At 40.0% G+C, this 20,229-nt stretch overlaps 1 protein-coding gene across 2 annotated transcripts in view; it reads right to left on the bottom strand.

Annotated features, from left to right (window-relative positions):
* The window catches only part of EPB41L4A (erythrocyte membrane protein band 4.1 like 4A), a 208,974-nt gene that overhangs the window by 110,449 nt on the left and 78,296 nt on the right, over positions 1-20,229 (bottom strand). For both annotated transcript variants that reach the window (XM_081133301.1, XM_081133300.1), the window contains one exon: positions 15,803-15,907. In XM_081133301.1, coding sequence (XP_080989427.1) covers positions 15,803-15,907 — 105 coding nt within the window. The remainder of the gene's footprint in view (positions 1-15,802; positions 15,908-20,229) is intronic.

Below are 20,229 nucleotides of genomic sequence, written 5' to 3'. Positions count from 1 at the left end.
TGCACTGTTATCATTTTCAACTGTTCTTCCTTTTAAAAATATGTTTGTACTGATTTCAGAGAGAGGAAGGGGGAGAGAGATAGAAACATAAATGATGGGAGTCACTGATCAGCTGCCTCCTGCATACTCCCTACTGGGGACCGAGCCCGCAACCCCAGCACATTCCCTGACCGGGAATCAAACCGTGACCTCCAGGTTCAGGGGTCTATGTTCAACCACTGAGCCATACCAGCCAGGCTGTTCCTCCTTTTAATCTATTTTTTGTGAAAAAAGGCACTGGGTGCCATTAACAAACATTCTATGCAAGATAGAATTCAGTCCCTCACCTCCCTAAACCTGGAAAACAACAAATTTACGAAAGCCACAGGATAAAATATTTTGTTATACATGACCCATGGAAGACGCCTTCTGCCTACTGGGATCAACCATCTGAGAGGGAAAAGGAAGAGGAAAAAAAAAAAGAAAATTAAGTTCAAGATGAGTCCCTGAGCTGTCTCTAAACAAATCTAGGTCCTCCCACCGCATTTTGAATCCATGTCAAAATCAACACATAGAGCAAAAAAACAAGAACAATCCAAGCATGCTCTGCTCCCCAGGTGCCCCGGTGAGGAAAGCGTGTAACACGCCAAGCAGCTTTGTGGGTGGCAGTTGGACACGCTCCCTCTCAGCACTTCCCAGGGTTCTCTCCAGCACGTCAGCTACAGAATTCTCATGATGCATCACAGGACTGCTCAAAAGAGCTCAGATACACTTTAAACAGAAAGCGGTTCCCAGAAAACACCATCCTTTCCTTTCTTAATAGAAACTGTTCATCAACTACAGAGGGGGGGGGAAACTTACTGTTTTATGAAAATACAGTTTATGATAAGCAAGTTTTTTTAAATCATGGGATCTACAACCACAAAGCTCCCGGAAGAGTCCAATAACAAACCAAATCAAAGCCGATCTCATCTAAGTGACAAAACACTGCCTTCTCTGTCTAACCACCTCAGAAATAAAATTACCTGAACTCAAACCCTCACACTTTCTTCCACCACACATTTCACTACCTCAGCACACTAAGAAGATCACACTTCTTTCCATAATTCCTTACAATCCCACACATTTCCAACCTAACTTTCTAACATCTCAGTGCAGCTTCTTCTTTTTCAAATATCAGTCAAATCTGGTTAGAATGAACAGGAGAAGCCTTTTGTAAGAAAACAAGGCAGTAAACTCAAAGAACACCAGGCAAAGACACAGCAGACAGACAAGGTAGGAGAGGCGTGTAAGTGCTCTTGTCACAGTCCCGCCCCCATCTGGCCTGGCCACACTGTCTAGACAAGAGTTCTTCCCTTCACTAATATTATAGACCACTGAGTGGGCAGAGACAGAGGTGGTAATAGAGTGAGCAGGACACAATCCCTTCCCTCAAGGAGTTTCCAATCAATGGGGGTATTACTTAACAGGCATACACAGTGTAGTATTTGTATATGTGATGCGAGTCGGCCTAGGGCCTTTCTGGTGGGTGAGGGAAGCTTCAGGAAGGAGATAGACATTGCAACTGGATGGTACGAAGAGCAAGATTTAACCAGGTAAAAATGAGGAACGGAAGAGAACAAGGGTGTCCAGGTAGGGGGAGCAGCACAAACATCACTCCGAGGCACTACACTCTAAGTAAGGCGTGCAGGCAGTGAGGCGTAGCCATAATGTACCTGGGGTGCGGGTTGGGGAGCATGAGTGGCAGAGGGGGAGCTGAAGAGGACCTTGGAGTCCATATTAAGGTATTTGGATTTTCCCTTAGGGATCCATTAAAAATTTTAAGCCAGAGAGGAGACATCATTAGAGTTGCCTTTCTGAAAGAAAACTACCACTGCAGTGGGGAGAACACTGGAGGGAACGAGAGCTAAGACAGGAAGAGCAGTGAGAAAGCTATCGCAGAAATCCAAGCTCACGTGCTGGCACCAAAACGAGAATTCAGGGATGGAGGCTGATTCTAGAGGGGTTAATAAGTGACCATAGCGCTGTTTACAACTGCTGTCCTGGCTCAGTTATTAAGTCGCTCTTTTCACTCTCAAAAGTATCCTGGGCCCAACAGGCATGGCTCAGAGGTTGAGCATAGACCTCTGATCCAGGAGATCGAGGTTCGATTCCCGGTCAGGGCACATGTCCAGGTTTCGGGCTCGATCCCCAGTGGGGGGCATGCAGGAGGCCGCCGATCAGTGACTCTCTCATCATTGATGTTTCTATCTCTCTCTCTCCCTCTCCCTTCCTCTCTCTGAAATCAATAAAGATTTTTTTATTTAAAAAGTATACTGGGTTGGATCGTGAATTATATAGTCACTCCAGCTATTAAGAAGAAGAACTGAAGCCCTGGCTGGGTAGCTCCGTTGGTTAGAGCATCACCCCTCATACACCGAGGTTGTGGGTTTGATCCCTGGTTAGGGAACATACAAGGATCAACCAAAGACTGTATAAATAAGTAGAACAACACACCGATCTTTCTCTCTCTCTGTCTCTTTCTCACCCTCCATCCCTCCCTCTCTAAAATTAATCAAGCAATAAAATATTTTTTTTAAAAAAAGAAGTAGAACTGACAGGACTGGGTGACTGGTTAGCTCTGAGGGGGAAAAGATGACCCTAGGAAAGACACCCTAGTTCAAACAAGCGGATGGTGGCAACATTCTCTAAGGTATTCAAACAGAGGTGCAGGCCCCTCAGTGATATACATATATGAGAACTTCCTGAAGGGGACACAGGCAGCAGAGTCTCAAGGGGATTAATTCCCAGATCCTCAGCTTCCAGGCACAGTCTTTCCTGAAACTGATCCACCTAAGAATAGCCCAGAGTTAAGATGCCAGTTCACACCTACCCACTGCACTCCCCTCACACAATCTCCCTTTCCTAAATTAAAGGGGAAAAGCACCCCTCGCCCATTTCTTTCTTTTTTAAAAATAAATAAATAAATAAATAAATAAATAAATAAATAAATAAATTTATTTTAATCCTCACCAGAGAATATTTTTTCCACTGCTTTTTCAGAGAGAGTGGAAGGGAAAGAGAGAGAAAGAGAGAGAAAAATCAATGTGAAAGAGACACATCGATTGGTTGCCTTCCACACATGCCCCAACTGGGGCCAGGATCAAGCCTGCAATCGAGGTACACGCCCTTGGCCAGAATGGAAGCAGGGACCCTTCAGTTCGCAGGCCGATGTTCTAAACCACTGAGCCAAACTGGCTAGGGCACCCTTCACCCATTTCAATCTCTCCATTGCACATTGCCCCTGGATGTGAAAAATCCAGGAAGCAGAAACATAGGAACATTTTAAAATACCAATGTTAGCAAAGCTGTCTTTAATAAAGACACCGTAAGTTATGTTTTTTCCTACCTTAAACATATTTCCAGTAAGGATTAGACAAGAAGCATGGCATTTGGGCGCAGAGTTGGGTTATTTTGAGTTCAGATATATTATACAGCAGGGCAGCAGAGGGAGTAATGATTTTCATTTCACGATCTTGTAACTTTCATCTTCCAGCTATAATAAAAATCTCCATAGCTCAGGAGGAAGAGTCCCACAAAAATAAAACAAATCAAAGCTGATCTCATCAAGTGACAAAACAAAACACCGCCTTATCTGCCCAACCATCTCAGAAATAAAGTCCCAAAGTGAAATACTTTTCACTGAACACATGTTAACATTTTTATTTAAAATGACAAATGACAGAAAAGCAAGCTGGTTTGGCTGCCTGGTTTGATGACTGGTTTTGCCAAAGAGTTATATGTTTGGACACATTCCATAAAACGAATGAACTAACTCTGCCGCTCCAAAATCTGATGAATATATAAAGTACATAATTAGATAAAAGCACTTTATCGAAAATCTTGTATTGGCAAATGTATGCGAAAGTTAACAATTTTTAACTTTCCTAATCCTTTCCAACTAAATTGGATTAAATCACGTGCCCCTAAATAGAAGGAAAAAAAGCATAATTCTCTTTTGATAAATCTTGGTAAAGCATTTTTAAATACATTTCCTAGAAATTGTGAAAATGAATTATTACCATGATTAACAAATCACTTGCAAGTCAGGCACTTTTGAGTTCATTGCTTTCAAGTAAATTGAAGGAGAACCCAATGACTGGGCCGAGAAATCACTTCTGTCAGGAACCTAAGAAAGGCGAAAGGAGGGGTCAAAGGTAAAAACTTCCAGTTATAATATAAATAAGTCATGGGGATGTATGTACAGAATGGTGACTATAGCTAATAATACTGTATCACATATTTAAAAGTAGCTAAGAGAGTAAATCTTGAAAGTTTTCATTACCCCCCCAAAAAAATATATATATATGGTGATGTATATATGGTGATGAATGGTAATGAGACTTATGTGATCATTTCACAGTGTATACAAATATGAAATCATTATGTTGTGTACCTGAAAGTAACAAAATGTTATATGTCAATTATACCTCAGTAAAATAAAATAAAGAAAAAAATTTAGATTTAGAGCGGAAGATGACAGAACTACATTTCATTTGAGGTACCTGACAAATTATTAAAAATCAATTCAGATGACAGATCACTGTGATTTTTGGCATATTACTCAGAAGGAGTTGAAGTGCTCTTTCTTTATCAAACTCCTTCCTTTTCTATCTACCTACTTAAGTAAATTAGGTTACTCAGTACTCATGTCTATTAAAAAAATGGGAATAAAATTGTTGCTGAGACCCCATCTCACTCCAAGAATGTATTATAATCCTCTAATGGTACCTGTACTACTGAAGAAAAAGCCCCATTCATTTAATTAAAGATGCATTTCAAAAAAATTGTTTAATGTTTATGTTTAATGATTATGAAAATCATAATATGTTGCTGTTTTAATTCACTGTATACTGATAACCATGGTAATAATGGTTCTTAAGGCCCAATAACAAGCACAGCCTTAAGGTCTCAGGAAACAAACTTTTTAAATTTCTATTTATATGTATGGTATTGCTACGGATAAATATATTTAAAAATATAAAAGAAATTTATGAAGAAAGTGAAACAGAGACACAATGTTAAGGATATAAAAGGAACAAAAAATTCTAACACTGAAAAGCTTATCCATGCATATTATTTTAAGGGTTGATGAGTACAAAACTACTGACAAATCTGTCATATTGCTCCTAAGTGACACTGAATACATTTAGGAGCAATATGACATATTTTACAATGTCAGTATTTATGATAAACCAAAAATTTGTATCTGCTTACACTTAGGATAAAATTTTTCTTCTCAATCTAAAATTATACACAGGTACATAGTTTTAATTAAATTATGGAAAGTCACTGTTCTCGAGAATATAAAAAGAGCAGGTCTGGAGGGAAAGATGAAGGCTTCTGTTTGAATTCGTTGCATTTGAGGTACCTGAGAGACATCAAAGTACAGAATAAGAGCTAACACATATACTGCACTCACCACACAATTTTAAGCATTAGTCTGCGTGTTGATACTGACTTCTTTAACCCTCAACTACCACCACCACCCTTGAAGTTGGTACTTCGACTATCGCAACTTATAAATGGGGAAACTGAGGCATAGAGAAATTAGGAGACTCTTCCATTGCCACACAGCTCTCCCATGTACTAGAGTGTGCATGAATCCAGACAGTCTGGACCCAGAGTCTATAGTATTCTTTACAGAATATAGTCCTCTTGGGATGTCTGAATGGGAGATAGGAATTTTAAGGTCAGTTGTGCTGTTAAATAGTAATTTACACCATGGAGCAGACAAGCTTACACAGGAAGAGTGACAGATTCCACAGCAGGCAAATGAGAGCTTCAGTGCCACAGCACTCCCTTCCAGGCCCCTGGTCTCGTGGAAAGCCTCCAGTCATTGTTTTTATAAGTTTTTTATCCAGGTCCCCTTCGTGTGTTGTCGCCAGTCCTCCCCAGCTGCTGTACTGGTTCATGAAGCTCTTCATAAAGTCAAAGGGCTGTTGAAGACCTTTCTGCTTCCTGATCTCTGCCCTCTGTTCCCCCTGCCAGAGGCTCAAAGACACCTCAGAAAGTAAAAGTTTAAATTTGTAATAAACCAGCATGACAAACTTCCTTTCTTCCTTTGCAAGAGGACTCACGTTATGATTCACACACATCTCATCAGTCATTATGGGTGTTTGCCAGAACATGAAATTACAGAAAGTAAAATCTCACAGCACAAAATACAATGAATCACGATGCAAAGAAGAGCACCGTTACTCATGGAGGAGCCAGCCTGTTGGCGCTCCAGAGATGAGGACCATTTTTGCTCAGTAGCACTCAAAAGCATTTGGGGCAGAGGGGACGATACAAATATATACACACTTCAGCTTATATATATACATATATACATATATATATATATATATATATATATGTATATATATATATATTTTATTTTTTTTAAATATATTTTTATTGATTTCAGAAAGAGGAAGAGAGAGAGAGAAAAATCAGTGATGAGAGAGTCATTGACCAGCTGTCTCTGCACGCCCCCTACTGAGGATCGAGCTCACAACCCGGGCATGTGCCCTGACCGGGAATCGAACTGCGATCTCCTGGATCATAGGTTGATGCTCAACCACTGAGCCATGACGGCTGTGCTCAGCTTATATTTTTAAAGGAAATTGTTCCAGAGACAAATAGTGCCAGGAGAGACAGCATTAAATGTGTAAGCCTGTACCCAGTTAGAGTGTAAGAGAATTAAGAATAAAATACTGGTGAATATCAACATTTTATGAAATGGGCAGAGGAGAAGTGATCATAAGGGAGAGTGAATAGAAATAAACAGAAGAAAACTTGAAAAAGGAAAATAAGGAGAATGTGCTGCCATTAGCGCCAAATGTGAAGATTTCAAGAAGTGAGTCCTTAAGGTCAATGCAACAGAAAGGTTAAGAAAGCTGAGGGCTCAAAGATCCGAGATAGCGGTGGACTGAGTGGAAGCTACACTGACACTCTCCCAAGACCAAACTGGAATTACAACTAAAATAGAGAAAAACCACCCTGAATAATCCACTACAACTGAAGATGAGCTGGAGAGCACCCTCATAACCAAGGAGGAAAAATGGTGACTGAACAGAGACTGGTAGGAAGTGTGGAGGTGCAAAAGGGCTGGCCGGGCTCCCAAAGGCAGCAGCTGAAAGTCCGGAGGGATATCTCAACTGTGGGGGGTTCCCACTGAGGATTCTGAGGCCTAAACCCCAACCTGTGCTCCCCAGCCCAGAGCACCAGAACTGAGAAAGGTGCCCACATAAGATCCGGCTGTGAAAAGCAGCAGGGTTTTCTGTCTGCCAGGGAGAGACAGCTAGAAATGCAGGCACCCTCTTAAAAGGCCAATGCACAAACTTTCATGTGTGGCCACTCACCTTGGGCTTCAGTGGAGGGAGGGCAGAGTGGACTAGAGCAGTGTGAGGAGAATCCAGGGGGGCTGGCTGGGGGAATAGATCTCAGAGGGCACCCATCTGGACCCCAGTGCTGAGTCATTCCCCCATACAGCAGAGAACATCTTTCTTAGGAAGACATTTACCTTCCAAGCAGCTTTTGCCTGGGGAGGAAGCAATTGCCCCACCCGGCTGGAAAACCTCTCGCCCCACCCAGTGGAGCTTCTATAGTCTGAGGTTCTTCAAGAGACTGAATAACAGCCTCTGGGTGCTTTAAGTCTTTGCCTGATTTGCTTCTGGACCCAGGGCTTGAAAAAGCAGACCTTGGTGGACATCTTGGTCATGTCCAAACACACCCAGCCCCAGCAGAGGAAACCAGAAGCTGTAGAGTGTGGAAAACTTCAAAGGGGGTACTCATGGCCAGTCACAAACAGCATCTGACACTGGCCTGCACCAGAGACCATCCAAAAGACTGGGAGCCCTAGCAGATCTATCTAATACATAGAAACAAATCCAAACAGGCAGCCAAAATGAGGAGACCAAAAAAAAAGCCCCAAATGAAAGAAACAAAAAATTCTCCAGAAGAAGAGCTAAATGAAACGGAGATAAGCAACCTATCAGATATAGAGTTCAAAATACTGATCATAAGGATACTCAACAGTATGAAAAAAGATATAGAAGCTATGAAGGAAATTAAGAATGACACAGTAGAACTGAAAAAAACACTGGAAGGAATGAACAGCAGATTAGGGGAGGCTGAGGATCAGATCGCTGAGTTAAAAGACAGGGTAGAAAAAAATCACTCAATCAGAGATCCAAAAAGAAAAAACAATTAAAAAACAGGAGGACAGTCTAAGGGAGCTGTGGGACAACATGAAACATAACAATATTCACATCATAGAAATGCCAGAGAAGGTTGAAGTAAGCAATGGTTAGAGAACCTGTTTGAAGAAATAATGGCAGAAAACTTCCCTAACCTGGTCAAGGAAAAAGTCACACAAGTTCAGGAGGCACAGAGAGTCCCAAGCAAGAAGAATCCAAAGAGGCCCATGCCTAAACACATCATAATTAAAATACCAAGAATTCAAGACAAAGAGAGAATCTTAAAGGCAGCAAGAGAAAAGCAACCTGTTACCTACAAAGGAGCTCCCATAAGGCTGTCAGTTGACTTCTCATCAGAAACTGTACAGGCCAGAAGGAAATGGCATGAAGTATTCAAGGTAATGCAAAACAAGGATCTGAAACAAAGAATACTCTATCCAGCAAGGTTATCATTCAAAATAGATGGTGAAATAAAGAGCTTTCCAGACCAAAAAAGGCTAAAGGATATCATCACCAAACCAGCACTGCAAGAAATGTTAAAGAAAATGCTGTAATTAGAAGTAGAAATAGAGATAATGAGAAACATAAGCATAAAGAAATAAAATGGCAATAGATAAGTACCTATCAATAATAACCTTAAATATAAATGGATTAAATATCCCAATCAAAAGACATAGGGTAGCTGAATGGATAAGAAAACAAGACTCAAATATATGCTATCTACAAGAGACCCACCTCAGAACTAAAAGACTCACACTGGCTCTTTTAAAACAACAAAAACTTCTGGAGGACTGGAAAGGAGAGATCAATAGCAATACAGTCATAGCAGGGGACTTTAACACCCCACTGACTTTACTAGACGGGTCTTCCAGAGAAAAACTCAACAAGGAAACAGTAACTCTAAATGACACACTAGATCAGGGGATTTAATTGACATTTACAGAACATTCCACCCCAAAGCTGCAGAACAGGCATTCTCCTCAAGTGCACATGGGACATTCTCAAAGATAGACCACATGTTAGGACATAAAACAAGTCTCTACAAGTTCAAGAATACTGAAATCATATCAACCATCTTCTTGGACATTTACACCATGGAATACTATGCAGCTGTAAAAAAGAAGGATCCCTTACCCTTTGGGTCACCATGGTGGGACCTGGAGAGTATTATGCTAAAAGAAATAAGCCAGTCAGAGAAAGACAAGTGTCACATGATCTTACTCATAAGTGGAATCTAATGAACAAAATAAACCGATGATCAAAATTGATCCAGAGACATAGAAGCATGGAACAGACTGACGAATCTCAGAGCAAAGGCAGGGGTGGGTGGGGAGAGATTAACATAAGAATTTATATGCACATATGCATAACACATGGACATAGACAATAGTGGGGTGAAGGCCTGGGGGAGGGGTACAGGAGGGAGGGAATTAATGGGGGGAAATGGGGACATTTGTAATACTTTCAACAATAAAGATAAATTAAAAGAAAAAAAGGTGAGGACTCCAAGGACAGAGATAAAATAACAGATGCAGGAAAAACCTAATCTTAGTCACCATTTGAATCCTAGATTAAGCAACACCCGAGGCAATGTTGCTTTTTATTTTTTTGCTTAAACAAATCTGAATCTTTTTGTCAGTTTCAACAGTCTTGATGCTATATCTAAAATCCAGCACCACCACCAAAATTAAAATGAAACAAAATAAAATTCTGCCACAGCCCCTGAAGAGCATATACATAGCCAGTAGAGGCACTTCTGCGGCCCCAGCCTCAGGTTCTCTTCCCAGCTCCCCCAGCTCCAGGCACAGGCCAGAGGGACTCCTTGCTGGTTGCTGACACCCTCCTGCCTTGTTGTTTGCTCAAGCTCCCAGCCACCCTGGCACCCCACACCCCACCCCACCTTCTCTGTTCCACCAAATACCACAGTCTTGCAGGACCCAGTTCTCAAGCCTCCTTTGCTCCCACCCTCTGGCCAGATCAAAGCTTCCTCCATTTTCTTACAGAATATTGTTCCTCCTTCAGAGCACTTCTCATGTTCCTCTCATGTTTGTAATAGGAAGAAAAATTTGCTATTTAAATTGCAAACTGTCTTAGACTCTGGGATGCTGCCTCTGTTTTGCTCCTTGGTCTGGATACTTGTTACACAGGTGTGTTCTTTGTGAAAATGTATCAGCCAGTATGCTTCTGATGTCTACACTCTCTGTACATATGTTGTATGTCAATAAAAGAGTTTATTTAAAGATAAAAAAGAAAGCCTAGGGTTGAAAGTGTCACTAGGGTTTAGCAACTAGAGGCCTGAGGACAGTTTTGGTGGCATGACAGGCATCAAAGCTGGACTGTGGTAAGTTCAGGAATGAATGGGATTTGAGAAGTGGAGGCAATGAATTTAGATGAGGCTTTCACAGAGAGTCAGTATGGCAAATAGACAGAGGGCGGTGTGGGAGTGGGGGAAGGGTGGTTTTAAATGGGAGAGACTTAAACATGCCTAAACCCTGATGGGAGAGGGGAATAGAGAGGCAGAGGGTTATTGATGCAGAAGTGAGGTGATAAGATCCGGGTCAGAGGGGTTGGGGCTCTTCCATTGAAGAGAGGAAAGGATAAGTAAGAAGCAACTAAGTCTGTCTGGAGGGTCAAGAAGTTGGGAAGTTACCATATGATTGCTTTTATTGTCTTGTTAACCTAAAAATAAAAGACCAAAGTGAGAGGCAACAAGCATTTATTTGAGATCCAAAAAACTGCTATTCTGGAAGGACTGATTCAGGCAGAAACCCAAATAGTGTTTCGATTAGGAGGCAAAGACAAGGGTTATTTATGAGAAAGTGAAGGGGAACAATTACAATTACATCAATGAAGGAAGGCATTTCTGTAAGTGCAGATAAACTAACATAGTGATGTCAACGCTAAAGAATGTTTTTAATGTTCAGTCCATTTCCAGCTTCTACAGGCTGCCTGCATTCCTTGGATCAAGGCCCCTCTCAGTAAATGCATGACTGACCGCTGCTTTTACTGTCACATCTCATCCTCTCTGACTCTCCTGCCTCCCCCCGGTTAATCCAGATAATCTCCCCATTATAAAATCCTTAATCACATCTGCAAAGCCCCCTTCGCCTTGTAAAGTGACATGTTCACAGGTGCTAGGAATTAGGACACAGAGCACAGAGAGAGCTGGTACCAATTCAAAGTAAAGATATACCAAGTAGCCCTGGCCCGGTAGCTCCACTGGTTATAGCATCATACCAATATGTCAAGGTTGTGGGTTTGATCCCCAGTCAGAGCACATACAAGAAGCAACCAAAGCAGCCAACGAATGCATAAATAAGTCGAACAAAACGATGTTTTTCTCTCCCTTCCTCTCTCTCTTTAAAATTAATAAAATTCTTAAAGGATACAGCAAGCTGAGCTGCTGGCCATACACGGTGAGGAGAAACAGAAGGTGTTCCTGCTGAGCTAGCAACTAAGCTGGTGATAGCCAGTGACAGACAGTCCTAGAATGAACTGGAGAGAACAAACATCTCTGGAAGTTCTGCTGCTCTCGATTAATGGGCAGTACTTTAAGAGAATCTTAAATATGGCAACTAAGTGGCAGGACCATTAGACAAATCTGGATCTCTCTGACTCCCCTGTGTATTCTTATAATCCCAATGACAAACTGCCTCACATTCACCTTAAATCCAGGCTGGAAATTTTCTCTAAGTCAAACCAAGGCCCTGATATAACAGAGCTATGTCCCCCACTCAGACCAGCTGGATCAAAAAAGGAGCTGATGACAAGGGCCAGAGCAGAACAGAAAGTAGGCTCGATGCCCAGGCTAAATGCTTTCACGTTTGTCTTTAGGAAAAGGAACTGCAAGTATGTGAACGTCACGGTGCATCTTGAAGAGATTGCTTTATAAAACTAAGCCTGGGTTAACACATGCAGCTCTGAGTTGATTCAGTCTCAATGAACATGTCTTCATGAAGAACTGTTTTTATTTTCTAGAGATCTGTTTACAGACCCTACCTGCGAAGTGAAGAAATTATGGTGCCCAGTGTTCCAAATCAAGTCAGCTGTACCCCTTAGAGAGGAGTTTGCCTTAACAAGGTTTATGTCTGTCTAGCTGTTTCTGTTTTACACACAGGTAACATGTGCATCAATGCATTTGCTACATGAACCTCCCAGTTATAAATTAATAAAATTCATATTTTTTCCATTTGATTTTTTTAGGCAGTAAATTCCCTTTCCCTAGAATTCCTGAGACTATGTGAAAAAGAGAGAAGGTTCTAGTAATGGCCTGCACATTTTAGGCATTCATTAAATAATTGTTGAAGCACCCATGAGCCCATACACAAAGGCCAAAATAACTACTCTCTTGCCACAAGGTGAACCTGATAAGTTACTTATTGTAAAACACCATTTAAGTCCTCTCAACACACATTAATATGCAAATTGCATAGAAAGAGAGAATTCCTTAGTATCCTAAGTATGCAGAGCCTTTTTATCTCATTCCAGTCAGGATATTACAGTGGTTGCTAAGTCTTGTAGACATGAAGACTTGAATTTGAATTCTGGTCCTAATACTTGATGGCTATGTGACCTTGGGGAAGTTGCTTAACCTTTTTAGCTTCTGTTTCTTCATCTCTAATGGTAAAATAATAAAATCAAACTTGTACAGGTGTTCTGAGCATGCCATGACAACGTATGGAAAATCTTAAATAGTGCCTAATGCACTAATGACAATGATGGTGATGGGTAATGATGATGAACCATCTAGAATCTGGACTCTAGGTCCTCCAGGGCAGACAAGTTCCCTGCCACGGAGGTCCATCAGTCCTAGGGACATGTTCATTAGGCATGTCGCTCTCTAATTCTCTAGGGTCGCTGCCTATCTTCTCAGGCAACATGCAGTAAATCTCTGAGGTAGACCTAAAACCCTCCCTGACCCTTCAGCCACTGCCAGTGCAGCTCACTTGCTTATATTTTGCATGCTTATACTTTGACCATAACTGGCTGACTAGCAGTGCTGCAGGTAACCCAGTCCCACCCCCACGAGTGTTTGGGGCTTAGCCCCAGGCATGATCCTTTGCTAATGGAAGGGAGAGTTTAGGACTTTTCACTGACAAATGAGCCATCTCTTCTTTCCTGTTATCTTCATTCCCTTTTATCCCTAGCACTCCTTCTCCCACTTTCTCTTTTTATTTGCCTCTAAAGTAGACCTAAGTGGTCCTTCTTAGAGCCTCAAAGTCTTCTCTGTGTAGATCTTAATTAGAATATAGGTTGTTACTCAAGCATTTCCCATTAATAAATTTTGGGTGCTGAAAGAGAGCAAAGCAATACACAAAATCCTATCGAATGGACACTAATGCACATTTATGGAATTCATTACTCTATTTATAAGGCAAATATTTCTTATCATGTCCTGTGTCATTCCAACAAAGGGTATTCTTTAAATTCTTATTTATCTTAAGTAACTATGGGATATTTACATCAAGTAACCATGGGATATGCAGGGCTGCTCCTACTAATATAGAGAGAAGACAGGGAAATATGCATTTGGGTTTATCACCAACTTCCCTAGAAACTTAAAGTTGGGACCTGGGTGTTGCCCTTCCAAAGTGACAAGCCTGCCTGAGCTTTTCCTGAGAGAAATCCTAAATTCTGCCTCAGTACCCATGGGAAGCGAGTCAGGGATGGACTGGTGTGTGCCCACCCAGACGCGCTCTGTCCGTCCTCCAGAACTGTGGGCTGTGACAAAAGGGTCCCTGGGAAGAAGGGCAAGTTTTCACAGCCTATTCTCACACCGTCCCACAATTAAAAGGAACATAAGATAATCAGGCATTTGAACAGGCGAAGACTACGCAATGTTTACAAACCACCTCTATTTTAACTCGGTTCACCAGAAAAAAATTCAGAAGACAGAAAATAATTTTTTCATGTGATTTACACAGATGATCAAAAAAATTACTTAAGAGCTTTCCCCTTCTAAGTGTAATTTATTTTCTCCTAAAACACTTGTATTATAAACACTATCACAAATGACAAACTTTAGGAATAAAGGTAAGAAAAAAATGCTTTTGGTCTTAATACAACCCCTAGAAAACTTTGAATAAACTATCGATACTAACTGCTAATTCTTTTGTAATGACACAGGCCATTGTTTGAAATTCTCTAGCTTTTCACATTTTTTTCCCCTTTGGAAAGGGGGGGAAAAAAGCTAAGACAGATAAGGTCTATATAATTTTAGCAAGACAGTCAGTCTTTCCAGGCAAGGTCTGACATACGAGATAAGATCAGAAAACTGTGTATTTTTTTTCTGCTGGGAAAAATGTTATTTCAAAAATATGAATGTAATGCAAGGTATCTTCTACAGCCTTCAATCTAATCTTTCAGTATAGATTTACAGTTCTGCTACACTGATGTATGGCCTGTATGGGACAGAATTCAGTGGACTGTGAACATGCCAGTCCCTTTCTTTGAAGTGTGCATTCATGACTGCTCGCCTTTAGAAAACCATTCCTTTCTGTGGAAAGCTAACCAACACACCCAATTTTTTATTCCTGTTTTGTGAAATCCCCCTATGAAAGAGAAAGGCTATCGAACTAGCTCAAGAAAAATTACAACTTATCACCATCACTAGCATTCCATTTGCCTGCCTCCTCTCATCCCAGCACATTCCTGGGACCTGGGCAGGGAAACACCACTCAGCAATCATGTCCCTCACTGACTAGACCCCAGATGACCCAGTAGAGGCTGGGAGAACTGATGAAGGAAGAAGAGGAAAACTATTCCAACAGGAGGTAAGCAGCATGAAAAATAAAAGGTAAGTCAAACAGGGTATTTTTAAGGTGAGCATAAGCATTTTGCATAATAAGACTGTATCTTAACTGAGGTTAAGATTTTTCTTAGACTAAAACAAAAGTCACTAATGAATATATTCTTGTACCTCAAAATCATGACCTCCAAAGTCTTTCCTGTCTATCACCTAAGAAACAGCTTCTCAGCCTATAACCAAATAGAATCAGCATAACCAATGTGGTGTTTCTCAGGAACTCTCTAACCATCACCCAACAGTCAGGAAGAAGTTCTGAATTAAACCCCTGTGAACAAAAGCTTGGTTACCTTTATTACTCTTACTCCATCAAGCTCATGAATGAACACCCCTACTTATTTTATTTTATAATTGCTCATCAAACTTCTGAATCTTGGATAGCCATCTTTTTACACTGTATATCTTTCTTCTCTTTAACCATTCGCTTTCTTAAAAGGTAATAATATCTGTCAATTCAAGAGACCAGCCACTTGCCTCCTAACACATTAAATGGTTTATTTAGTTCTCTTAAGAGCACAAATGGGTAAGCACTCTCTACGGTATGGTTGCAAAGGTGGAAACCAGCTAAGCATCTGTAAAGAGGAGTACACACGAGTCATGAATCCTGCAACTCTGTAGACTTCTGGCAAAAGGAAAAAAATGCAAAGACATTAGCCAGGCAAAACATGTTTAAGGTTTTCAAAGCCACTTTCATTTACAAGGACCCTAAGCACTTAAAACCACAGCAGGAAAGGCCAGAGATAGAGTGAAATTTATACCCAGAAACATTTAATACGAAGGAAGTCATTGTACTCACTGTCTGATGGCTTCTGTCACAGTAACGCAGCCCGAAATAATCGATCTCCACCAGGTTTATGTGACGGAATACGTGGTCAAGGACGACAGAACCTTTCGTTGACTTCTGCAAAAATAATTCACAGATTTTTATTTTTAACAAGGTGTTTTGTCCTTCTCAGTGGGACACAGTCAGCTCTCATCTTTTATTAGCTTTGCTCACAACAGGAGCCATTTTATTAACCCACAGTTCCCTCTATAAATTTTGCCTCAGTTACAAAGAAAAAAGGGGGTTTTAAGTAAAGCATGTGACAGGAATTGCCTTGGAAAACAATCTTAAAATTGTCATGGGTTTTATATTAACATAAACTTATTTTCTTATGGAACAGTAAATTCTCTTTAGAACAAAATTCTTTTAATAAAGAATCTTTTATATAAACAGCATCTAGTCAATTCACCAAAAAACACTTATTTTGTTAAAATCCCACAACACTTCCACTTTGGAAAGCAATTTTCACCTAGTGTTACTCTTACAACACAGAAGATATATAAAATTTAAATAACAATAGCCAAAGCTTCTATTTTCAACCCTCAACTAATAAATCCACAGATTAAAGATGTCAAATTTAATGTTCTGAAAAGCCCCGCCAAAAATATTTTGCTGTATCTCTTTTACATAAGCAAAAACAAAGAAAACATTCCCTTTGGCTGCTTTGTAAATGCTGGCACCTATCTAGAAATCTAACCTCTTCTCCCTCTCCCACTACATACACAGATTCTTTAAATTAAGATTCTTATCATCTCATAGATTAAATGCCAATTATTCACACATGGAGATAAACATTTAATCAGCAAGCACTATTCCACATACCACATTAATCTAGATAATAATCCATTTTCATGGCGTACATACAGATACAAGTTTCCTTTCTTTTGCCCCATCACTGGCAGAGATAACAGGATAGTAAAAAAAAAAAAAAAAAAAATCCCCAAGAAATCATACATTGTGTTAATGAAGTAGGGCTTTGTTCAGTTGCATTTTCTCCCAGAGACTGAAGGTTGCATGCTCACGCCCATAGGGTGAGTGCTCAATATTACACTGCTTTTAGAAAATGAATTTGTAACATAAGGAAAATGTTAGGATGAAATGTATAATAAAATGGGTGATAAAAGCACACAATGGGAGAAAATAGTTCTCATTTCAAATCCCACAGGTATTTTATTTTCCTCCAACTTATCCTGGTAAAACTTAACTGGTCCCTTTTCAAAATCCATTAGATTTACAAACAAAAAGCACTTCCATGATGGCTCTTCAGGCTGCTGGCATAGTAACAACGTCACATCTAATAAATGTGTCTTTGTGCTCAGGTATCTATGTCTTCTTCAGCTAGGGTAAAAATCTGGAAATTACTCATTTGAATACTTATGCATACTTAAAATCACAATGGGCACTGCCAAAAACACCATTACAATTCATTCAATGAGAGTCTGTTTTCCTACACCTTTGCCAAGATTTGGATTGAGCAAAATTTTTCCAATCCAATTGCGTTTACTAATCAATTGCATTTCCTAGCATTTGGGTTAGGCATTCTGCAACCCAAAGCTTATGAGCAAATTCTAGTATGTACTTCCAATACAATTTTACTTAGTATATTTAGCTCTTCACTCAATCCAAAAGTTATTTTTGTGCTTGTGATAAGGGCCTAACTTTGTTTCCAAGTGGATAGACAACTGCACCATGTTTTACCAGAAAGTCCCTCATTTCTTTGGATTTGAAACAACTTTATCATCTACCAAATGAACCCTCGTTCAATCCCATGGATTATTCCTGGACCAACCCTCCAAAATTTTAATGAGTTTAGTTTAATTGTTGATATCCATCATTCTTTTTCAAATTGTCTTTGCCAATTCTTAGACCTTTTATTCTACTAAAGGAAGCTTAGAACCAGCTTGTCAATTTAATAAACAATTCTGTTGGGAATCTGACGAATTAAATTTAATTGACAGACTTGGAGGGGATGGTATGATATTTACAAGTGAAACTTAGATGGTTTTCTTTTATATCCTTCAAGGAAGTTTTATACTTTTTTTCATTAGGTCTTATAGAATTCTACCTGGGCTTTGGGGCAGGCAGAATTTATAAAATTCCCCCACTAATTCCTGAGCCATGTGTCCCAGCATTCTCAAAGCAGTAAATAGGAACAGCCAGGCAATCCACCAGCCTCCTTTCCCTTGCCCTGTGAGAATAGTGAACATGTAGGTTTGGGCCCAAGAACCATGCCAGGGTCCCAAGTAAAAATCCTGAGTAAGAGTACAGGAAATTTAAATTGCATACTATAAATATCATCATGAATACAAATAGTTTATAATAGGAATGTGAGTGCATCAAGCAGAATTCCTGGTTGCAAACAGTAACAGTTGACTCTTGTTAAGTAACCATGAAAGGAATTTACTGGAAAGACACTGTTGTCTTGTAGTTCTATAGACATCACCTGGATGGTTGCCTGCATCTTCTCCTAATCCCAAAACATGCAGAGCCACTAAATTTGGAGCAATCCTTAATCCGTCACTACCTCCTTCCATAGTTCTGCTCATGTTCTGGAGTATGGTTTCACCTTCAATTGTTTCACATTTGCTTTTTGACTCAGGAATTTTTTTTAATAGTTTCTGGCTGGCTAAGATGAGCCTCTCTTATTTTCCAGGCTGCTGTGGAAAATGCACACATATCTTTCCTGTTACTTCAAAATATGTCTAGAAGGCTGGCATATGAGGCTAGTGTTCCATCTTGATCTAATCTCCTCTGGGTCCTTTCTGCTAGTCAGGCACAGACAGGAACAGAGTAACTAGAACAGGTAGAGCCACACAACCCCAACGTAATTCTCCTATCCAAGAAGGTAAAAAAGTGCTTCGTAAACAAAAGGAGAATGAATTATCCTTAAAACTACAGCACTGAAATGGGGGCAGATTTAAATATATGTATGCATATATATTATATTTAAATTTAAATTTAAATCTGCCCCCATTTCAGTGCTATAATTTTAAGGATAATATTATATATACATATATATTTAAATCTGCCCCATTTCACTGCTATAATTATATATAAAGTTTTAAATCAACTTATATAAACCAATTTTTATATATAAACAAACAAATAAATAAATAAATAAATAATAAAGGTTATCTTTATGAAAAATATTTTATGCTTCTACTTTCACAAGAAATATTAGCTTTTTCATACATACAATCTATTTATAAAGTATAAAAAAGATATTGCCCTAGCCGGTTTGGCTCAGTGGTTAAGAGTGTCAACCCACAGACTGAAGGGTCCTGGGTTCGATTCCAGCCAAGGGCACATACCTCAGTTGCAGGCTCGATCCCCGGCCCTGGTCGGGGTGCGTGCAGGAAGCAACCAATCGATGTCTCTCTCTCACACTGATGTTTCTCTCTCTCTCTCTCCCTTCCACTCTCCCTGAAAAGCAATGGAAAAAATATCCTCAGGTGAGGTTTAAAAAAATAATAAAAAAGAAGATATAATATTCTACTCATGAAAAATATACACAAAAGCAAGCCTGGAAAACCAGTTTAGTAGTTTGGAAAGTATATAGAAATTGCAAAAATTTCATGCATGCAAGAAATCACCATTTTCCAAAACTATCATTTCATTCCAAAAATACCAGAACATAGCCTGTCGATCCTCTGTGACAGTTTTGCATGTATATAGAATCTGGTGCTGACAATTCTTTACAAATGCCACCCTTCAGCATATTTGTTAGCCTGTAAGGGGAAACCACAAAGAAAGCATGCATTGTTGTGCAACGACTCCAGAGCTGACCTATGAGAAAACACGATGTCTCATGATACCCTGCACAGCTTTCTCTACACAGACAGGCGAACCTCAGAAATACTACAGTTCTGTCGCTACTTCAAGCAAACACATGCACGAGAAGCTCTTAATTCTCATCTGTCATCCTGTAACATGACAAGACTCAGAAAGCATGGATGCTGGCAGCAAATTAGCTACCAGGTGGGGGTGCGCATCACCAGCTCACATTTCTGCCAGTCCTGCCCTAACTGACCTCTTTCAATCACCCTCCCCCCTATTTAAACGCCATTATCATGCCTTCTGCTTGTTCACTTATGGGTAATTTCATACTTCATGTGGGTTCCTCATAGGAACTGTCTATGGGCTATACTTTTCAGTTCAAGCTGAAAGTCTTAAGGTTTAAAAGAAATCATACTTGAGTAAGAAAATTAAGAACCGATAGAGAACTGACATAAGAACCAAAGAACAAACCAGAAATATACTGGGCAAGGAACAGGCCAGTTTCGGGATTACTAGAAAAGGACAAGTTAAGTACCATCACGGATATTCTAAAAGAATAGTGACTTCATTCATTCAAACATTAATTGAGTACCTATTGCATGCCAGCAAATGATTAAACTCTA

Source organism: Miniopterus schreibersii, assembly GCF_964146895.1.
Source record: "Miniopterus schreibersii genome assembly, chromosome: 3".
Taxonomy (NCBI): Eukaryota; Metazoa; Chordata; class Mammalia; order Chiroptera; family Miniopteridae; genus Miniopterus; species Miniopterus schreibersii.
Note: the sequence above shows the minus strand (reverse complement) of the source record. Positions and strands in the feature narration are given on the sequence as shown.